Source organism: Hakea prostrata, chromosome 5 (genome assembly GCF_041222555.1).
Source record: "Hakea prostrata isolate BN-2017 chromosome 5, UWA_Hpros_2, whole genome shotgun sequence".
Lineage (NCBI taxonomy): Eukaryota > Viridiplantae > Streptophyta > Magnoliopsida > Proteales > Proteaceae > Hakea > Hakea prostrata.
In genome coordinates this window covers 8,250,334-8,270,543 of record NC_142604.1, presented here as the reverse complement: position 1 = coordinate 8,270,543, position 20,210 = coordinate 8,250,334, and the positions used below count along the sequence as shown (strand labels likewise).

Sequence of the window (20,210 nt, the reverse complement as noted above, 5' to 3'; positions counted from 1 at the left end):
GCAGTTTTGGTTGGTTCCTTCTTCTAGGCTTCCCATATCAATGCTGAGATCGGTTATAAATACTCTCATTATGTTATCTCCATTCACCACACAGTTCGATTTTGAGTTCTTGAACATTACCCACTTCCTTAATTTCATTCATCTTCAATGGCGACAAAGGCACCACCTCGCTATGGGAGCCTAATTACCATCCTCAGCATCGATGGAGGAGGAATTAGAGGGATTATTCCAGCTGCCATTCTTGAATTCCTTGAGTCTCAGCTTCAGGTCTCTTTAATGTCAATATTAATACAAGCTAGTTATCCTTTATTCATGATTTTATTATCAAAGCATGCAAGTAATAATATATATTTGAAGCAGTAATCATGTTAGGGTCTTCTCTTATTTCTTTAATGGGGCAGGAACTTGATGGTGAAGATGCAAGACTTGCAGACTACTTCGATGTGATTGCAGGGACCAGTACAGGTGGACTTGTGACCGCAACCTTAACAGCTCCAAATGAAAACAATCGTCCTTTGTTTGCTGCCAAAGATATCAAACCATTTTACCTTGAGAACTGCCCAAAGATTTTCCCTCAGGAAAGGTATCAAAACAAGTGTTAATTCCACTTCATTAGAAACCCTAACAACCATAGATAGCTAGCTAACTAATCCTTTTCATCCTTCTCTTTCTACTCACAGTGAAATTCTTAGTACTATCCCGAAGCTATTGAAAAACTTTGCTGGACCCAAGTATGATGGGAAGTATCTTCATCAGCTCATAAAGCAGAAGTTGGGAAATACGAGGTTGAACCAAACCCTAACCTCTGTTGTCATTCCCAGCTTTGATATCAAGCTACTCCAGCCCGTCCTCTTCTCCAACTTTGGGGTAGGTTTTAAAACATTGACTGTTCTCCTGCAATAATATTATCTATTGGCTCAGGGACATTATCCTTGGACTGAGAGAATGGGGATTCGTTCTACTGTCATGCACTGTTGTTTGCTTTTCCGGTTACTTATAAAGGAACTAGCATAACTGATAGACAAAAATAATTTTCACGCAGGTTAAACGTGATCCAACTCTTAATGCACTACTTGCAGACGTATGTATTGGCACCTCAGCAGCTCCAACATACCTTCCGACTTATTACTTCACGAATGAAGATAAAGAAGGGAGAGTACGAGAATTCAACCTCACTGATGGTGGTGTAGCAGCTGATAATCCGGTAATTTGTTGGGTAATGTTAATCAGAGTGATTAGCATTTGAAACTCAAGTTTACATAAACTAACAGATTTTCACTCACATGTTATAGACACTGGTGGCAATTGGGGAAGTCACCAAGCAGGTGACCAAGAAAAATCAAGATTTTCCTCTCATGTCCATGGACTTTGCTCGATATCTAGTCATCTCACTAGGAACTGGAGCAGCTAAGATTGAACACAAATACACTGCTAAGGAGGCTGCAAAGTGGGGAGCTATTAATTGGATAATCGATGATGGTGCAACGCCAATAATTGATGTGTATAGCCAAGCAAGTCAAGACATGGTTGATTTCCATCTAGGTATGATGTTTCAGGCGATGGACTCCGAGGATAATTACCTAAGAATTCAGGTAATTGAACTGATGATACCATTCTTCGTATGTTACAATTGAAACAAATAACTGAAGTGTTCTATCTGATAACCCTAACTCATATCATGGCCTGACTTGAACTTCTTTTACTGACTATGCCTTTTTTTTTTTTAATGGAAATTCAGGATGATACATTAACTGGTGATGTATCTTCAGTTGATATTGCTACCGAAGAAAACTTGAACAACCTTGTGAAGGTGGGGGAAGCGTTACTGAAGAAGCCACTCTCAAGGGTAAATCTTGAGACTGGCCTCACTGAACCAGTAAAACCTTGTATGACCAACGCTGAAGCTCTTAAAAATTAAGTCATGACATAAATGTTTGTTTTTATTTTCTACAACATTCCCTTTATACTTATATACTTACATGCTTAATTCCCATCATTTTGATTCTTTCCTTTTCTTACGGACAGGTTTGCAGGATTACTTTCCAATGAAAGGAAACTTCGTGAGGAAAATCGCCTCAAAAAGAAGTAGTGAAAGTTTGTCGATAGCCAGGCCTTGCAATTCATTCTGCCCTAAATCATGCTATGTCGTTGAGGTGTGGACATGTTGTCATTGAATCGGATTGCAAGAAAATGATTACGTACTCTCATTGAAGACCTGGCCCAAACTCCCTCACTCGAAGTGTTCTCCATCCTTCAAGATATTCATACATTCTCTATTGGTGCAAAGTCTATTTTTCTAATCTTCTTAGCTAGGGAGGCGAACTCTGTTGTCAACTCCCTAGCCCAGTAAGCTCTGTCAATCATGTGTATGTCATAATGGATGGCCACATTCCATTTGTGTGTGTTTGATGCTGTAGGCTATACAACATAAACTCTGTTGTTCACTCCTAAGGCAAGAAAGCTTTGTCAGTGAAGTGTATACCATATTGGCCACATTCCGTTCCTCGTCTTCAATAAATGTATCTATTTGATGTTGTAACCTATAGATATCGTTATTGCCAGCAAAAAAAGAAAAAAGAAAAAAGAAAAAAAAGAACCAAATAATACCTTGGATGGTAGTTATGATTCCTTCTCCAGTATTGTTCACACCCCTTGAGTTTGAATGTGTATGTCTTCATTAAGCAATGAAGCACAACATAGGAGTCCCAGGCCAGGAACTCATGTACTCAAACAATATAAACAAGCCTATTTCAAGCTTTTCACCCGCAAGCACATCAGATTCCCCACTACCAGAGCCGGAGGGTTGGTTGAAGATGAAGAGTGACTGCTCGTAGGTGGGAGACTCAGGCCAGGGAGGTGTGGGTCTAGTGCTTAGAGATATAATACAAGTATACAAAGACATGTCCATTAATGTGAACAGAATTAAGACATCTACCATTTCAACGGGCCAATTAAAAAGAAACAACTTTAAATCCTATATCTTGGCATCTTAGTGACATTCTGTTCAATTTCCATTTTATTTGAATCTTTATATGTGACTGATGGACATGTGTCCTTCATCCGAAGAGAAATGGATGGTTCATTTCTAACTTGATAAAATTTCATCTTAAGCTATAGTAGAAGGGGGCATCAGTAATTGTCCCTAAATAATAAGAAACCTCAGGGTAGGGTTCTTCAAAAATACAAAGACTCCGCATCATTAGTTAATAGACAAAGGTTAACGATAAGGGGCATCAATTATTTCAGGTAAAGTCTAAGTTGGATTAGTAAATTATTCAAAAAGTATAAAGGAGAAGATAATAATTACGCTATAGTGACGAGGGCATCAGTAAAATCACTAAATGTTTATTTTTTATTTTCAGATTCCAATTAGGCTTACAACAGGATCAGATCGGTTCCAGCTTTTTAAAACCTTGAACCCAATTCTAAGTACCCTAATACTCAACCCTAGCCATCCGCCCTCATTGTCAATATTTTTAGTTCACATCCTATTCTAGGTTTAGGATAGAATCAGGTAATTAGGCTAAACTTGCATCTCTAATTCAATATATTAAAGATAAAGTTTTCAGAGAAGGACATGAGAGAGAGAGAGATTAGGTAAAGGTTTCAAAGTGGCCATCACACTATATGCCTTCAATGGTGTGGACATGTTTTCCTTACCACTAAGCCTGTGGCCCTAGCCACTATAACTGGATGATGTTGATCGAAAAAAGAATGCATTCAATGGAGAATTTGGGTCATCTCCACCCAGCCGGCCTGTCCATACAGTAATTACATCAATACTCACAAGAGTGTAAGACTTGGTCTGTTTTGGAATGAGAAGTTCTATGAATGTGTATGTCATGCTCATGTGAATATAGGTGTATGACTGTATGAGCAAGCTAGGTAGAGGGAATGTGAACTCCTTCAATGGTAGTGCCACATTAATTTAGCCATCATTTTCTTTTTCAAAGGAAGGAAAAAAAAAATTTATTTTACTTAAGTTGGGCTAGACAAAGAGAATCCAGCAAAGAGGGTTGGTCCACTAAGCCAAGCTTGTTACTACTACACTTTCTTGCCAAAACAAAGCATCTGAGTCGATAACATAGTTCACCTGCCTTATGGGGTCCGACCCATTGATGGGCAACTTAATTTGGTCCACATCTCCTATGTAAACTATCTTTTCCCAAAGCGTTGCAGCATGTCTTCAATGAATGTTCTACTTCTACCAAAAAAGAAGAAGCGTTCAATGAATGTGATTGAGTTTGTCGGGAATTCAAAGGAGCCATTAATTGAGATATAGATTGTCTTTTAAGATACCCTAAACTTCACCAGCCATTTTAATCACGCACGTGTTCTGCATGCCCAAATTGGGTCAGAAAAAGAATTCACCAAAGAGGGACTTAGCTCATTTGGTGGATGTGTTTACACAAACAAAATTGGCCAGACATAATTGACGTACATTTTGATCTTAGTGTGATCTTTCAAGCATTGCACTCCAAAAATCGGTGTTTCTACGTAAGAAGTCAAAGTTTGAATACTCTTGAGGCTAGGGCCAAAGCCCCACCTATATGAATTATATAAAGTTCTCCTGAAAATATAGTATGAGATAAGCATAAATTGACCCAAATGAACCTTAAATCCCAACCTTGCTCTTTAAAAAAAAATGAAGATAATTACTCAAAAGATGAACCTTTGCTTTCCACCAAAAACCTTATGCTTAAGCCTAAGACATTTGCATTCTGCTGAAGATTACTGTCAGATATTTTGTCACATGATTAATTGGATTTTTTATATGAATTCAATCTCAAAACGAGTTTTTTTATTTATTTGTTTATTTATTTTTATTAAGTAAATTAGCTAAAATATTACTTTAAGGGTCCGTTGCAATCCAAAGATAATTACTTAAGGGATTCAGGTAATTGAACTGATAATGGCAGTCTTCTCTATGTTGTGATCAGACCTACAACCTGAAATAGAAACACTTGCATGAACTCTAATTACTTGAGATGTATTGGATGCTTTCAGTAACCTTTAATTATAGTTAATTTCTAAGTCACTTCAATTTTCCTGATCGATTGATGTCCTTTCAGATCAGATAATGATAATCATTCTGTACGTCTACCCTTCCAATGTGTCTCGATCTCTCACATTCCACCACCAACCCCCATTGAGTTGGTGAAATTAGAAATTAGAAATAATTCAGTTCAGGCATTTCCGTTTGCATGGTTCTTCTGAGTCCTATATCTTAATTTTGCCTTTCTAGGGTTCGATTGGTTTCACACCCTCTTCCATATTACATGCTTATTTCGTCTTCAAATATACAGTTCATGGAATGACGTGTTCTACTGGATAAAGCTTATCCTGCTGTAGCTAAATGGGAAGTACGTAGTTGAATAGAAGAGTGTTCATTTCTTTCGGTAGTCTTTTATGAATGCATACCTAAAAATGGTGGATTTCTTACCACCAAGTCGTTTCTCTTAGTACTCTTTTATGATTGCATACCAAGAAAAAAAAAATGGTGGATTACTTATCACCAGGTCCTTTCTCTCTCGATAGTCTTTTATGAATGCATATAAAAATAAAATAAAATAAAAAGAAAAGAAAAGAAAGAAAGAATGAAGACTCTTAATTAATTCACCCAAATTCGTTTCCCAAGTAAAATACACCAGCTTCAAATGATAATATTGATCTGATGCATGCATGCTAGTTTAAAGAACTATGATGAAGAACTATCCCGAAGCTATTGAAAAACTTTACTGGACCCAAGTATGATGGGAAGTATCTTCATCAGCTCATAAAGCAGAAGTTGGGAAATACGAAGTTGAACCAAACCCTAACCTCTGTTGTGATTCCCAGCTTTGATATCAAGCTACTTCAGCCCGTCCTCTTCTCCAACTTTGAGGTAGGTTTTAAAACATTGACTGTTCTCCTGCAATAATATTCTATTGGCTCAGGGACATTATCCTTGGACAGAGAGAATGGGGATTCGTTCTACTGTCATGCACTGTTGTTTGCTTTTCCGGTTACCTATAAAGGAACTAGCATAACTGATAGACAAAAATAATTTTCACGCAGGTTAAACGTGATCCAACTCTTAATGCACTACTTGCAGACATATGTATTGGCACCTCAGCAGCTCCAACATACCTTCCGACTTATTACTTCAAGAATAAAGATAAAGAAGGGAGAGTAAGAGAATTCAACCTCACTGATGGTGGTGTAGCAGCTGATAATCCGGTAATTTGTTGGGTAAAGTTAATCAGAGTGTTAGCATTTTTAAACTCAAGTTTACATAAACTAACAGACTTTCACTCACTTATTCTAGACACTGGTAGCAATTGGGGAAATCACCAAGCAGATGACCAAGAAAAATCAAGATTTTCCTCACATGCCCCTGGACTTTGCTCGATATCTAGTCATCTCACTAGGAACTGGAGCAGCAAAGATTGAACACAAATACACTGCTGAGGAGGCTGCAAAGTGGGGAGCTATTAATTGGATAATCGATGATGGTGCAACGCCAATAATAGATGTGTATAGCCAAGCAAGTCAAGACATGGTTGATCTCCATCTTGGTATGATGTTTCAGGCCATGCACTCCGAGGATAATTACCTAAGAATTCAGGTAATTGAACTGGTGATACCATTCTTCGTATGTTACAATTGAAACAAATAACTGAAGTGTTCTATCTGATAATCCTAGCTCATATCATGGCCTGACTTGAACTTCATTACTGACTATGCCTTTTTTTTATGGAAATCCAGGATGATACATTAACTGGAGATGTATCTTCAGTTGATATTACTACTGAAGAAAACTTGAACAACCTTGTGAAGGTGGGGGAAGCGTTACTGAAGAAACCACTCTCAAGGGTAAATCTTGAGACTGGCCTCACTGAACCACTTAAACCTAGTATGACCAACGCTGAAGCTCTTAAAAAGTAAGTCATGACATAAATGTTTGTTTTTATTTTCTACAACATTCCCTTGATAAAGCTTATATACCTTAAATGCTTGGTTCCCATAATTTTGATTCTTTCCTTTTCTTATGGACAGGTTTGCACGATTACTTTCCAATGAAAAGAAACTTCGTGAGGAAAATCGCCTCAAACAGAAGTAGTGAAAGTTTGTTGATAGCCAGGCCTTGCAATTCATTCTGCCCTAAATCATGCTATGTCATTGACGTGTGGACATTTCGTTGTCATTGAATCGGATTGCAAGAAAATGATTACGTACTCTCATTGAAGACCTGGCTCAAACTCCTTCACACGGAGTGTTCTCCAGCTTTCAAGTTATTCATATGTTTTATTCTCTGCAAGTGCAAGTCTTTTTTCTCTTATCTTCTTAGCTAGGAAGATAAGCTCAATTGTCTACTTCAGTAAGCTATGTTCCTTGGCTTGCTATGTCAATCATGTGTATGCCATAATGGCCACATTCTGTTCCTTGGCTTCAATAAATGTGTGTCTCTTTTTAAACAAACAACACACACCCTACCACTAATAAAAAATTTTTTTTTTTTTTATCTTTTTACTTTACAACAAAAAAAGGAAAAAAAAAAACAAAAATTTTTTTTTTTTTTTTTTCCTCTTTCCCCCCCCTAAAACATAAAAATATTTTTTAAAAAACCAAAAAAAAATTTTCTTTTATAATTTTAATAAAAAATTTGTTGATAAAAAACCACCCCTCCCGGCAATAGCCATATGATGACACTACAACAAAAACCCCTTATAGCTACAGATAATTAACTATGCTTTTTTTAACCGAAGCTATTAGTCTCTTCTAACTACAGTTTTTCTATGTGTAGTAATATTAAATAGTTATTGCTGCAACATGTAGCACCTGCACTAACAAATATATTTATAGATGTGCTTGTAAAATTATAACTAAAAAGTGTAGTAATATGAACAACCTTTTACTACAGTATTCAAAACCGCATTAATATATTACCTTTAATTGCAAAAATATAACTACAGTTATCTATTGTAGTAATTTAAAATATTTTTAACTACGATATTCAATACCATAGTAATAAAAAGACACTGTAACTACGGAAACAAAACTAAAACTAAAAAGTGTAGTAATATATGAAACTTGTTACTATGGAATTAAAAGTGTAACAATGTCAACTTTTTTGGCTACTAAAATACAACTACAATTATGTATTGTAGTAATTTAAAATATTTTTAACTACGATATTCAAAACCATAGTAATAAAAAGACATCGTAACTACGGAAAAAAAAACTACAACTAAAAAGTGTAGTAATAAATGGAACTTATTACTACGGAATTAAAAGTGTAACAATGTCAACTTTTTTGGCTACTAAAATAGAACTGCAATTTGGAATTGTAGTAATACAATTTATATACTAGCTGTAATATTTAAAAATGTAGTAACAATTTCTTTTTAGTTGCGGAAACAACTACGGTTAAAAATCGTAGTAAACATATTCCCTCTAACTTTAGAAATATTATTAAAGTTATGTATTGTTGTAATTTAAGATATTTTAGATTATAGTATTAAACCACAACAATTAAATAAAAAAATAATAATAACTACAGAAACAACACTAAAATTAGGAATTCTAGTAATATGAGAAACATATTGATGTGGTAATTAATAATGTAGCAACCATTGAGTTTTTTAACTTTATACTAGAATAAAACTGCAGGCTCGAGGGTGGAACCCAAGCCCAACCAGACCCTACCAAGGTCAAGTATTTTGTAATAGACCTGTAAATGGATAGCTAAATTTTGCCATCGAATTCACATTCATATTCGTTTAAGGGTGTCCGTATTTGAAAATTTTCTTACCGGAAAATATCCATATTCATCCGTTAAGCAACCAGATTCTGATTCAAATAATTGCTTATCGGATCGGATAATATCCAGATAAAAATAAAATAAAGTATTCAACATTTTTTTCTCGAAAAATGGATGATAATCGGATTTGGAAACCGATAATTAGTAATCAGATAATCGGAAATCGAAATTATCCTGTCAGAGTAAAGTATTTAGCAATTTTCTCTAAAAAGGGTTGATAATCGATTCGAGAAAACGTGTAAATAAAACAAATAAAAAAGAAGACAATCACAAATCAATAATCGGATAGTTTATCGGATCAGATTATTATCGAATATTCGATAAAGTTCTGGATTTGAATTCTGATGCCTTCTCTAAATTTCTGTCAGATTATTCGGATTGGATAGCGGTTTTGCTAACGGATACTTGTGTATCCAATCCATTTACAGATCTATTTTCTAATCCTAACTCGCCCTTCGGGTTGACTCTACCCGAGCTCGGGGGGGTTAGGGCTGGGCCAGGTCAAGCGGGCTTTATTGACACCCCTATATTTCATACATGGAAAGAGGGTCAAAGGGAAAATTTTAAAATTTTTATAAGGGAACGGAGGAATATTATTCAAAACATTGGGTTTTTTTTTTTTTTTTTGGGGGGGGGGGGGGGGGGGGGATGGTCCTCTTGCCCCAATGTAGCTTCACCCATGGGAGATATAGAAATTTCTCCTTTTCCTAGACCTGTAAATGGATAGCCGAAATCCGCCTCCGAAATCGCATTCATATTTGTTTAAGGGTATCTGTATCCGAAAAATATCGGTGTCCGTCTGCTAAGCAACCGGATTCGGATTCGGATAATTGCTTATCGGATTGGATAATATCCGGATAGAGTAAAGTATACAATATTTTTTTTCTCTGAAAATGGATGATAATCAAATTCAAAAATTAGAGTTTATAAGTATTGAGAGTCTCCTTTCTTTCTACATCAACTTTTATTTTTTTTGAATTATGGAATTGTATTAAATTAAAATTTTTATAATGACATATGAAAGGAGGAAAACCATGAAACATCAAACGAATTAAACAAAAAAAATAAACAATAATTTTCTAGAAACAATGTTTCCCCTAAAATGAAAATATTTGATGATTTAAATTATTTAACAAAAACCCCAAAATATTTAAACTTAAATCTTGCTAGTACGAAAGAAATTATAATAAAGAAACAAAATGTATTTATAAGGAAAAATTATTGAAACATTAAGGAAAGAAGAAAAACTTGGATTTTATGTAATATTTTGGATTTAAAGTGGTATATTTGGATTCTTCTACCCAATAAAAATGGAAGAAGTTATATTTGGATTCAGTTTCTAACCGATTTTTTTGGGGAGAAATCGTTTTCTTTGAAAAAGATCAACATTTTCACACCCAAAAACCCACGTTTCCCTCCTACAAAAAAGAAAAAAACCCCCACGTTTCCTAGCAAACCCATTCCCTCCTAATATTCCCGCCATCTCTTCTCCTCTTTGTTAATAGAATGGCGCAATGAGACAAGTAAACAATAGTTCGGGAAACATAGGTTTGATGTGGACAGAAGCAGCAAGATCGAGTCGAGGTGCTTTCTTTTGATCCCTTTCTGCATTGCTTTTTCGGTAAATTGATCCTTCTCTACATGTATTAAAATGAAACAATGTGTTCTAGAATTTTTTTCTGATTATTCTGGCTACCAAGAAAGGTTGGAAATGGGGGAGGTCGTGATTGTGACTTCCAAAGGTGAGAGAGTGAGACGAAGAAGAGAAAGAGAATAACCTCTCCTTCCCCCTCCTCTGTCTCACAATTTGCACACTCGCCCTCTCCAGTCCCTCTCTCTCTCTCTCTCTCTCTCTCTCTCTCTCTCTCTCTCTCTCTCTCTCTCTCTCTCTCTCTCTCTCTCTCTCTCTCTCTCTCTCTCTCTCTCTCTCTCTCTCTCTGTCTCTCCTGTCCGTGTCTCTGCTTAAATCCTATCTTCATGCTTGTTCCAAAAAGGGGGTTTAATCCGAGGTTTTGCGGTAAAACCCACAAAAGGAACAGGTTTTTTTTAATATGTATAAATATAATATTGTTTTCCTGTCTTTACTTTGCCTTTATTATATTCTTTTTTGAGAGAACATGGAGGTGTATGTATAATATGTTCTTAATCCCATTGAATCTCGACAAAATTCACTACATTGCTCACTTTCCAAGACCATTTATTTGCATTTACAAATTTTCTTAAATACGGTGATATTTAAGGTAAAATGGTCACTTTTTTGTTTTGATTTTTGTTTGTGTTTCATTTCATGGAGTCTCAACCATACATATCCTCAATGTTTTATGTTTCTAATCATTGGTATATGTGTCTGATTGCACCCACTTTTCATTTTCATTTCTTTCATTTGTCATGGTAAGTAGTACCGTGCTTGTTTTTGTATGTGTGTGATTGCACCACATACTGCAGGTCAGAAGAGTTTTGCACGAATTCGCCATGAAAAGGTAATATTTGAAAACGCTAATTATAGAACTCTTACATTTTATATATTTATAAATGTTATAGTATCAAATATTTAACTATGATATTTACAATGTTAAAACAGTTGAAAGAAACTGGAGTACAACTAGACCGTGCTGGTTTGTACATAATCACTCATGAACATGTAGATGGACGTTCAATTGATGAGATTGCACAAAAAACAATTGTATGTTTTCCTTTATTTTTCCTTTATTTTTTAATCAAAATACCAGTCAGCTACTTTTTTGTTTCCAAATAAAATTAAGCATAATAAATATGTATGATATGTATATTTTATATGTTAATTGCAGAAAAAAATCAAGGAAAAGAAAGCAAAAATTGATGCCTCTCAAGGTAATGGCGAGAGTAATAATTGGGACACCGACATCTTTTCTCAGGTGTTAAAGAAAGATAAACGTAGACGCATTCAAGGGCTAGGATTGGGAGCTAGGTTTGCCTCTAAGGAAAACGAAGAGAAGATGATCCTGAACAAGTTGCTTTCTGAAAAATAAAGTTAATATGTTAGAAGCTCAAGTCACCAAGATTTTCTCGATTGTTAAGCAATAAAATCCAGATTGTCAGATAGAAGATTTTTCAACTGAGGAACAGGTAATGTTACTAAAATTTTATCAATCTCTAAAGCTTATTCTATTCCTAAATTTTATGACTCTTCTTGTTATTAATTTTGCAAATATTGTATCCCTGAGATAGGGGCTTAATCAATTTAATAGTCATGAAGGAAATCACTCTTCTAGGAGCAATGATGCATCTTGTTCTCATGAAGGTAATGTGATACTCTAAGCTATGGGCTTCTTATGAAATTTTGTTATAACATTGTTAATTGTTATTTATTTATTTAATTTTATATTGATTGCAGGATAATTTATTAAGAAGCTGATTCAAGCACTGCAAAGTTCCACATAACATAAAGCACAGAGGCTTGGATCGACTAGTTGATTCTAGTGTTTTTTTTTCAAGTACACTTGGAACTTTAGCACAGACACTTTATCTAAAATTAAGTTTTAATTTGCAATTATTATAGTTTGAGTCAGTTGGATGACAAGTAACTTTCTTTTTATTTTTAATTGATGTGTATGGATTTCGGGATAATACCTGAATTCAGGTAAATATATATTTTGTTTCTATATATGTTGCGAAGAAATGTATATCCAATAGATGACCTGTGAATACATTTGTAGAATAAAATCTGTAGCCACATCTTCATTGTGGATGAAATACCTACAAATAAATTTCCACACCTAAAGCATTATAGCAGAAACATTAGTAGTTAATATATCGTAGCTATAGATTAGCCACGGAAATATCGATCGCTACAATGTGTATACCAAAAAGTGAGATGCAAAAACATCCGCAGCTAAAACATATATAGCCACGGAAACATCTGGCGCTACAATATGTGTAGTTAGAAGTTAGCCGCAGAATATCCACAATTATAGTTTTCGTAGCTATAGGGTAGCGCGGTAACATATGTAGTTATACTTTCCATGAGATAGAAGATTTATAACCATGGAATTATCTGTCGTTACTATATGTGTAGGTAGAAGTTAAATGCGGAAATATCCACGGTTATATTTTTTCGTAGCTATAGGGTAGTCGCGGAAACATCCGCAGTTATTTTTTCCGCAGCTAGATGATATATAACCACAAAAATATCCATCGCTTCAATATGTGTAGCTAGAAGTTGGATGTGGAAACATCTGTAACTAACAATCCGTAGCTATAGATATAGCTACGAAATACTGTAACTAAAAAACCATAGCTATGGACAACCTTGTACATGCAGTATTTTATATGTAGCTCTTGCGTTTGCGACGGAGCCTGTTGCGACAGATAATAAACCGCATGTAATCCGTAGCTATAAGCTATTACTACGGATTTTGGTACATTTTACTACGGAAAATTCCGCGGTTATATGCCCCCCCCCCCCCCTCCTTTTTTTTTTTTTAAAATATAAAAAAAAAAAAAAAAAAAAAAAAAATTAATTTTTTTTTTTTTTTTTTTCCCTTTTATCATAATAAAATATATTATTTTTTAAAAAAAATATAATTTATTATTTTATTTTTTATTTATAATTTTAATAATAAATAACCCCCCCCACCCCCACAACCCCATATAGACCCCCCCCCCCCCCCCCCCCCCCCCCCCATTATGGGGGGGTGTTCCACCCCCTTTTTCTTCTTCTCGAATACCCACCCTACATACCCACACGTCTAGATCCTCTCCACCTGGATGCACGGTACACCCAATTTTTCTCTCATGTCCCATACCCACCCTGTCCTCCCTAGCCACTCTTCACATTTATATGCCACTTTACATAACACTTTCTCTTCATTTTGTCTTCTTTTAAATTAATACGATAAGATGTGGATCTGATTATCTATCATATGGATTAACCTATATATTATCGCGTTACAAATGTTATCCTTCACTCGTTCTGTCTAATTGCCAAGTGTCAATGAAGGAAACATACCAAACTTTCAACTAGTTACAATCCAATTCATCTTTTCCACATAAACCACATGTGAGATCTATCATTTTCCAATCTTGTCATGTTCTTTCTTTATTTGGAAAAAAATATTACATATTGTAACTGCAAGTGGAAGGGGATATCATGTCTACATTTTGTTGGTGAGAGAGTTTTTGTTTTTATCTTTCTGAATTATTTATGTGAGTGGGGATAGGATAGTGCATTATTGTATGGCGGTAGTGAGAGATTTTATTTATTTATTTTGATACATCATTGGGGCCAGTAGTTCAAGAAAACAATTTTTTTTGGTAATGCTCAAGAAAACAATTAAAAATCACTTCCAGGGAGTTCGGATCATCTCCCCTAACGGTCACTGATCACAAATTATAGAGAGGGCCTACAAGATTAGATAATGAAATTTATTTATTTTTAAATGTTTTATTACTTTTTTACTTATGGGTCCCATGTAATTTGTGGTTGTAAAGCCTTTAGGGGAGTGCTCCCTGTCAGAAAAGATGACCCAAATTTAGTGGCATTAAGCCTTAAATAGCATATCAATTTAAGAATTCTCGCCTTTGTAACTTGCATGGCTGTATACATCGAATATCCACTTATAATATAATTTTATGGAGAAAGAAACGAAAATAAATCGTTTGGATAGAGGAATAAGTACATTTTTAGATTTTGGTTGGAAAGAGAGATTTTTGTTGTTTCCTTTCAATTATATATGTAAGTTGGGATAGGATAGTACATTATTGCATGGGCTTTTATATATATATATATATATATATGAGATCTTTTGGGCATATTTTTCTTTAGGGTACATAAATGAGGCAAGCACCCAAAAACAGCTAAGCACTAGTACTAGAAGGCATTAAGCATTGAACATCATCTATCTGGAAGATCTCTACTAGATCAAAACTAGAGTTCTTTCTTCTTCTTCTTTTTTTCTTTCTTTTTCTTTCTTTCTTTTTCTTTTCTTTTTTTTTTTCTTTTTCTTTTTCTTCTTCTTCTTCTTCTTCTTTTTATTTTTTATTTTTTATTTATTTATTTATTTTTTTTTAAGCTATTCACTTAAGTTGAGCCTAAATTCTGGTCAATCCACTTATGTGGTCAATATTATTCACCATAAGATTTTGACCATTTGATTGTTAAGTTTTCAAGTTTTGAACTTTAATTGTTGAAATTTATTAATATAATTAATAAATTAGATGTCCAAGGGCAGATCTGAAAACTCACAATTAGGACGGTTACAGAATATAGGTTATATATTTGTAACCACCGCATCACTTAAAAAAAAAAATGATTTATTCGTACGAAAATTTCGGCCGAGAAACGGCGGCTCCCATCTCTCTGTCTCCCTCTCTCCCTCTCTCCCTCTCTCCAAGAAATGCAGGAAGGATAAACCTAGTGGACGTTTCCTTCCTTTCCCTTACATTATTCTTCCATCTTCTTTCCACATGGCATTTGGGTTGTGGAAATACTTCATTTTCCTTGTGATTGTGAAATCATCCCGATAGAGATTTGGTGGTGGAACGAACGTGGATTCAGGTTTACTTCCTCTGCGAATACCTCATAAAAGGGAAAGTGAATCCAGGTAAGGAATCTTTTCCCCGTCAATTAATTGAATTGAAATAATTTGAGTATTACCTACATTGGCATCAGAGTCGTGGTTCTCATGATTCTCAGTTCCTCCTCATTGTTTATTTTCATTGTATGGATCCAATGTGAGGATCAAGGGTTTATGGAAACCCAAGAAAAATCCAGGGTTTAATACAAAACCCATGGGAGAATTGTTAGGGTTTTTGAAAACTCTTATGTTTTGGGTTCGGATCCGAATGGGAGGATCCTTGTATTTTTTCCTTGTGAATTTTACATGAATTGATTATCCATGATAATTTTTTTTTGTTTAGTAATTATTGCTGGATTTTTGCATGTATTTTTGGATGATTTTTTGGGTGAAAAAACGTGATTTTCCCATTTTTTTGAAAAAAAATTTGTTCAAGAAAAAAATCAGAAAACGTTGTTTTTTGGTCATTGTAGACCAGACGAATTTTCCGTCTGGGAGACGGTCGTCTGTCTGGTTGCAAAAATCTAGACGGATTCCCAGATAGAGAGCCGTCTCAGAATCCGTCTGATTTTTTGTCTAGTTTTGAATGTGTTTCTATTTACTGGACATCAATGTCTCACAATCTATGTGATGTTTGAGCATTGAGGGCCTAATGGGGCCTAGTGGGAACTAATGAGGTAGAAATGTTCTGTGTGAACCACCTCATAGCATTAACATGATTGCATGTTTTATTTTAATAAAATTTTTTTTTTAATTATGGGTCTATCAATCATGTTTCTTGCACAGAATGAAACTAGTATATAAGTTTATGTGGATTTGCATGAGAATTTAATTGAATGTTTGTTAACATCTCTTTTCGTTTAAATGCTTACCCCATAGGTTGACTATGCTAGTGTGATTTGTTGTTGCTTGAGTTGTGTTTTATGCTTAGAATAGTTGAACTCATCCTTGTATGTAATGTCTTTAGAATAAATGGCTGCTACAAAGAGCATAGTCGCTGACCTTACTAAAGGAGATAAATTAAATGAGAGGAACTATGACCTCTGGCACCGAAAGGTACAATATCTCCTGGAAGAGCAGGATATGCTGGAAACCATAAACCAGACCATGAACCCACCTGAGGAAGGTACCACTACACAGCATCGCAGGGACCTTGAGACATACAATGCTTGAAAGAGGAAAGGCCGGGTAGCTAGGATTACAATCCTGAGTTCAATAAGGGATGACCTGATGCTTCGTTTTGAAAGCATAGGACTGCAAAGTCTTTGTGGGAGGCTGTGAAGTTCCAGTACGGAGGGACTTCCATCACAAGAGGCTGCCAGCTTGGACTCTCCATCTAGGTATGATGTTTCAGGCGATGCACTCCAAGGATAATTACCTAAGAACTCAGGTAATTGAATTGATGATACCATTCTCATATGTTTTAATTGAAAGAAATAACTGAAATGTTCTAACTCATATCATGGTGGAGGGTTGGCTCACTTGGCTGACTTGAACTTCGTTACTAACCATGCCTTATGGAAATTCAGGATGATACATTAAGTGGTGATGTATCTTCTGTTGATATTGCTACTGAAGAAAACTCGAACAACCTTGTGAAGGTTGGGGAAGGGTTACTGAAGAAACCACTCTCAAGGGTAAATCCTGAGACTGGCCTCACTGAACCAGTTAAACCTAGTATGACCAACGCTGAAGCTCTTAAGAAGTAAGTCATGATGTAAATGTTTATTTTTATTTTTTTCCACAACATCCCCTGTATAAAGCTTATATACCTTACATGATTGATTATTTCCTTTTTTATGGATAGGTTTTCACGATTACTTTCCAATGAAAAGAAACTTCGTGAGGAAAATCACCTCAAAAGGAAGTAGTGAAAGTTTGATAATAGCCAGGCCCTTGCAATTCATTCTGCTCTAAATCATGCTATGTCGTTGAGGTGTGGACGTGTTGTGTTGTCATTGAATCAGATCGCAAGAAGCTGATTACATACTGTCATTGAAGACTCGGCTGAGACTCCTTCACACTGATTGTTTTCTAACTTTCAAGTTATTCATATGTTCTATTCTCTACTAGTGCAAGTCTCTTTCTCTTATCTTCTTAGCTAGGAAGACAAGCTATCAATTGTCTACTCCAGAAAGCTATGTCAAACATGTGTATGCCATAATGGCTACGTTTTGTTCCTTGGCTTCAATAAATGTGTGTCTGATGCTGTAAGCTAGACATATGCTACTACTCTTCAATACATATTGTCAGTTGTTCTAGCATTTTGCGTGCAATTTACTAATTTCTTGGCACTGAAGTTGTGAACTATGAAGTCAAAATTATTACTTCATTTTAACCTTTTTGGCTCTCCTTATAACATGATATGGGAATTTTTAAATTTTTTTTCCCTTTTCTCTCTTTCTTTTTTTTTTCCCGGTTCCCCCCCCCTTCCTTTTTTCCTTTTTCCCCCCCCTTCTTCTTTTTTCTCCAAAATACCTTGGTTCGTCCCTCTTATTCTCCCTTAATATTTCAAAATTCCCAATTACCTTACTACGTGCCCTCCGCTTGCCTGAATTTTTCACTCATACTTCCTCCAACCACATCACCCTTCACTAACCTTTGTATCTCTACACCTCCCTATTATGTATATGGGCCTAATTCTGTTTGACTGTAGGGAGTCGAAGGGGGTGCCCCCAAATTTTGGGAAGTTTAGTTTGCATTCAAATTCTTAATCTGATTACTCAAATTACGTACTCTAAGACATATACGGTGGGAATTATATCTCATTTTAGGGTTTTGATATAAATATGTAACACTCATCTCTTTCCATTACTTAGTTTTCAAGACGCTTGAAATTGGTGGATTCTTTGTAATCATGGGTTTTATTTTCCTTGAAGGTTTTTCTTGTAAAATCTTGTGCATCTCTGTGTTCTTTTTTTTTATTTTTGAGTGCCCTCTCTTTCATTGTTGATTGGATCCTAAAGCTCCTGAGCCTACCCTCCTACCACTCCCTTATCACAATCTCCCCCACTACCTTATTTTTTCAAGCCCACCCTCTTGTGCAACCTCCACTCAGAGTTGATATAATTGGATGGACACTAATGCACATCACCCAAATATATGAACTGAAATTAAAAGCCAGTTTTTTTCAGAACTCAATCATGAGACCAATGAAAACAAAATGTCATAAGCACACAGCATGGGAATTGGGGCATGTAAACCCCCACCTTTAATTTTGTCTACTTAACAGACTTTGTGAACACTTGATGGTATAATTAAATGGCGTGAAGCATTCTGTAAACACAATGCACTCTAACAAAGTGAACACAATGCACTCTAGGAAAAGATGTTTCGTGAGCAAAGAATGGCCAATGGCAAAGTTGCCAACAATTAATACAGTGGGAAAAGGCTATGGTTTGGATAGTTATTGTAATGATATAGTGTTTGTTTTTTATAGTGAGTAGTGTTATTGTGAATTCTTCGATGTATTAAGGTTTTGCAATTATTTGTTCTTTCATTAAAAAATTATATTTCTTTTACGTACAATGGAATTTCTTACACGTAGAGGATGGAGATATTACATATGCTGTCAGCAAGAGTCAAATCCAATATCTCTTCACGAAGAAGCGCAATCCTACATTTATTAAAATATTAATTTTCCTCTACCCACAACAGAAAAATAAATATTTTTCTCCAAATATTTTCCCTTGGTAGAGGGTCTTAATTTACAATGAAATTTAAAAACCGAAATTGGAGCCTTCAGAATTAATTATATAATTTCATGAATTTAACCTCAACCATACCTTACCGAGAAAAATACATTCCTAGCTTTTTTGTTTTTTTTTTGGTTTTTCCTCCTTCTATTGTTTCCTTCTCAATAAGAGCTAACATGTTGCTCCCAAAAAAATAAGACCTAATATATGAGATGGCAAAATAGGCACAAGACATTTTATTGTTAAGCCACAACGTTTGTATTGTGATGCAGATCTTTTGTGTGACTTGTTAACGATTGCTTGGTACGACTGGCAGGGCATGCAAGTAGTGGATACACATGAATGCATGTTTTGCCCTAATGCAAATGATTTGCACTCTCCAAATTGTCTCAGTCAAGGCCTTCAATGGCAGCTTCACTTCATTAATTTAGCCATCATCTTCTTTTTCATAAAATGTAAGGTTCACCATGTCCATGCTTCGCAGCTCATGGCTTTGTGATAATGGTGTGAGAAGAAAATGAGAGAGAAATAGGGTTTTTGGGTATCGGGTGAATGAGGGACTTAGTTTTGTAAATTAATAAAAGTTAATTCTTTAAAATGTAAAATAAAATAATAATACTAATATTTACATATAAATCCCCCATATTTGAATCCCAATCATTAATTCAAATGTTGATGACGTGGCTAAATCTAAGCCATCGGCAGACAGCAGCAGCTGCTGCCGCAAATAAAAATCCTTATCCGATAGCTGGAATAAAGATAACCTCAGTGTTATATTATTTAGGTTTAAAAACCTTTCAGATTAGGTGAGTGGAAAAGGCAAGGTCGGATCAAATCGTGGGATGCAAAAATCCCCGGGACCACCCACCCGCCGGGGGCGGTCGACCCGGTTTATAAACCGGGGTTGGCAAACCAAAAAAAAAAACCTTTCAGATTAACAAAAACTCATCCCTGCTTATTAATTAAATTTACGTAAGGAAGCCAAATATCAGAACAGAACAAAAAACTGGATGTTATAAATGTACACCCTAACTTAAAAATACGCTCAACATCGCACCATCCATCTGATTTTGGGTTAGACGGTTGCCATGGTTGAGCACACATGAAGGAATTTTTAATGCTAAACTCATTCCTTCCAAATCTTTGAAGGAAAATAAT

At 35.3% G+C, this 20,210-nt stretch overlaps 2 protein-coding genes across 2 annotated transcripts; both read left to right on the top strand.

Annotated features, from left to right (window-relative positions):
* The first annotated feature begins 113 nt into the window (after positions 1-113).
* Positions 114-2,501, top strand: LOC149014855 (patatin-like protein 2). Its single transcript, XM_089155225.1, has 7 exons — positions 114-267; positions 402-583; positions 681-867; positions 1,043-1,204; positions 1,293-1,592; positions 1,739-1,912; positions 2,024-2,501. The coding sequence occupies exons 1-7, from the start codon at positions 148-150 to the stop codon at positions 2,087-2,089; spliced, it is 1,191 nt and encodes a 396-aa protein (XP_089011351.1). The 5' UTR covers positions 114-147; the 3' UTR covers positions 2,090-2,501.
* A 183-nt stretch (positions 2,502-2,684) lies between these two features.
* On the top strand, positions 2,685-7,120 carry LOC149014854 (patatin-like protein 2). Its single transcript, XM_089155357.1, has 6 exons — positions 2,685-2,830; positions 5,710-5,884; positions 6,058-6,219; positions 6,308-6,607; positions 6,748-6,923; positions 7,039-7,120. Exons 1-6 carry the CDS (start codon positions 2,685-2,687, stop codon positions 7,100-7,102), a joined length of 1,023 nt encoding a protein of 340 aa, XP_089011483.1. The 3' UTR covers positions 7,103-7,120.
* The last annotated feature ends 13,090 nt before the right edge of the window (positions 7,121-20,210 follow it).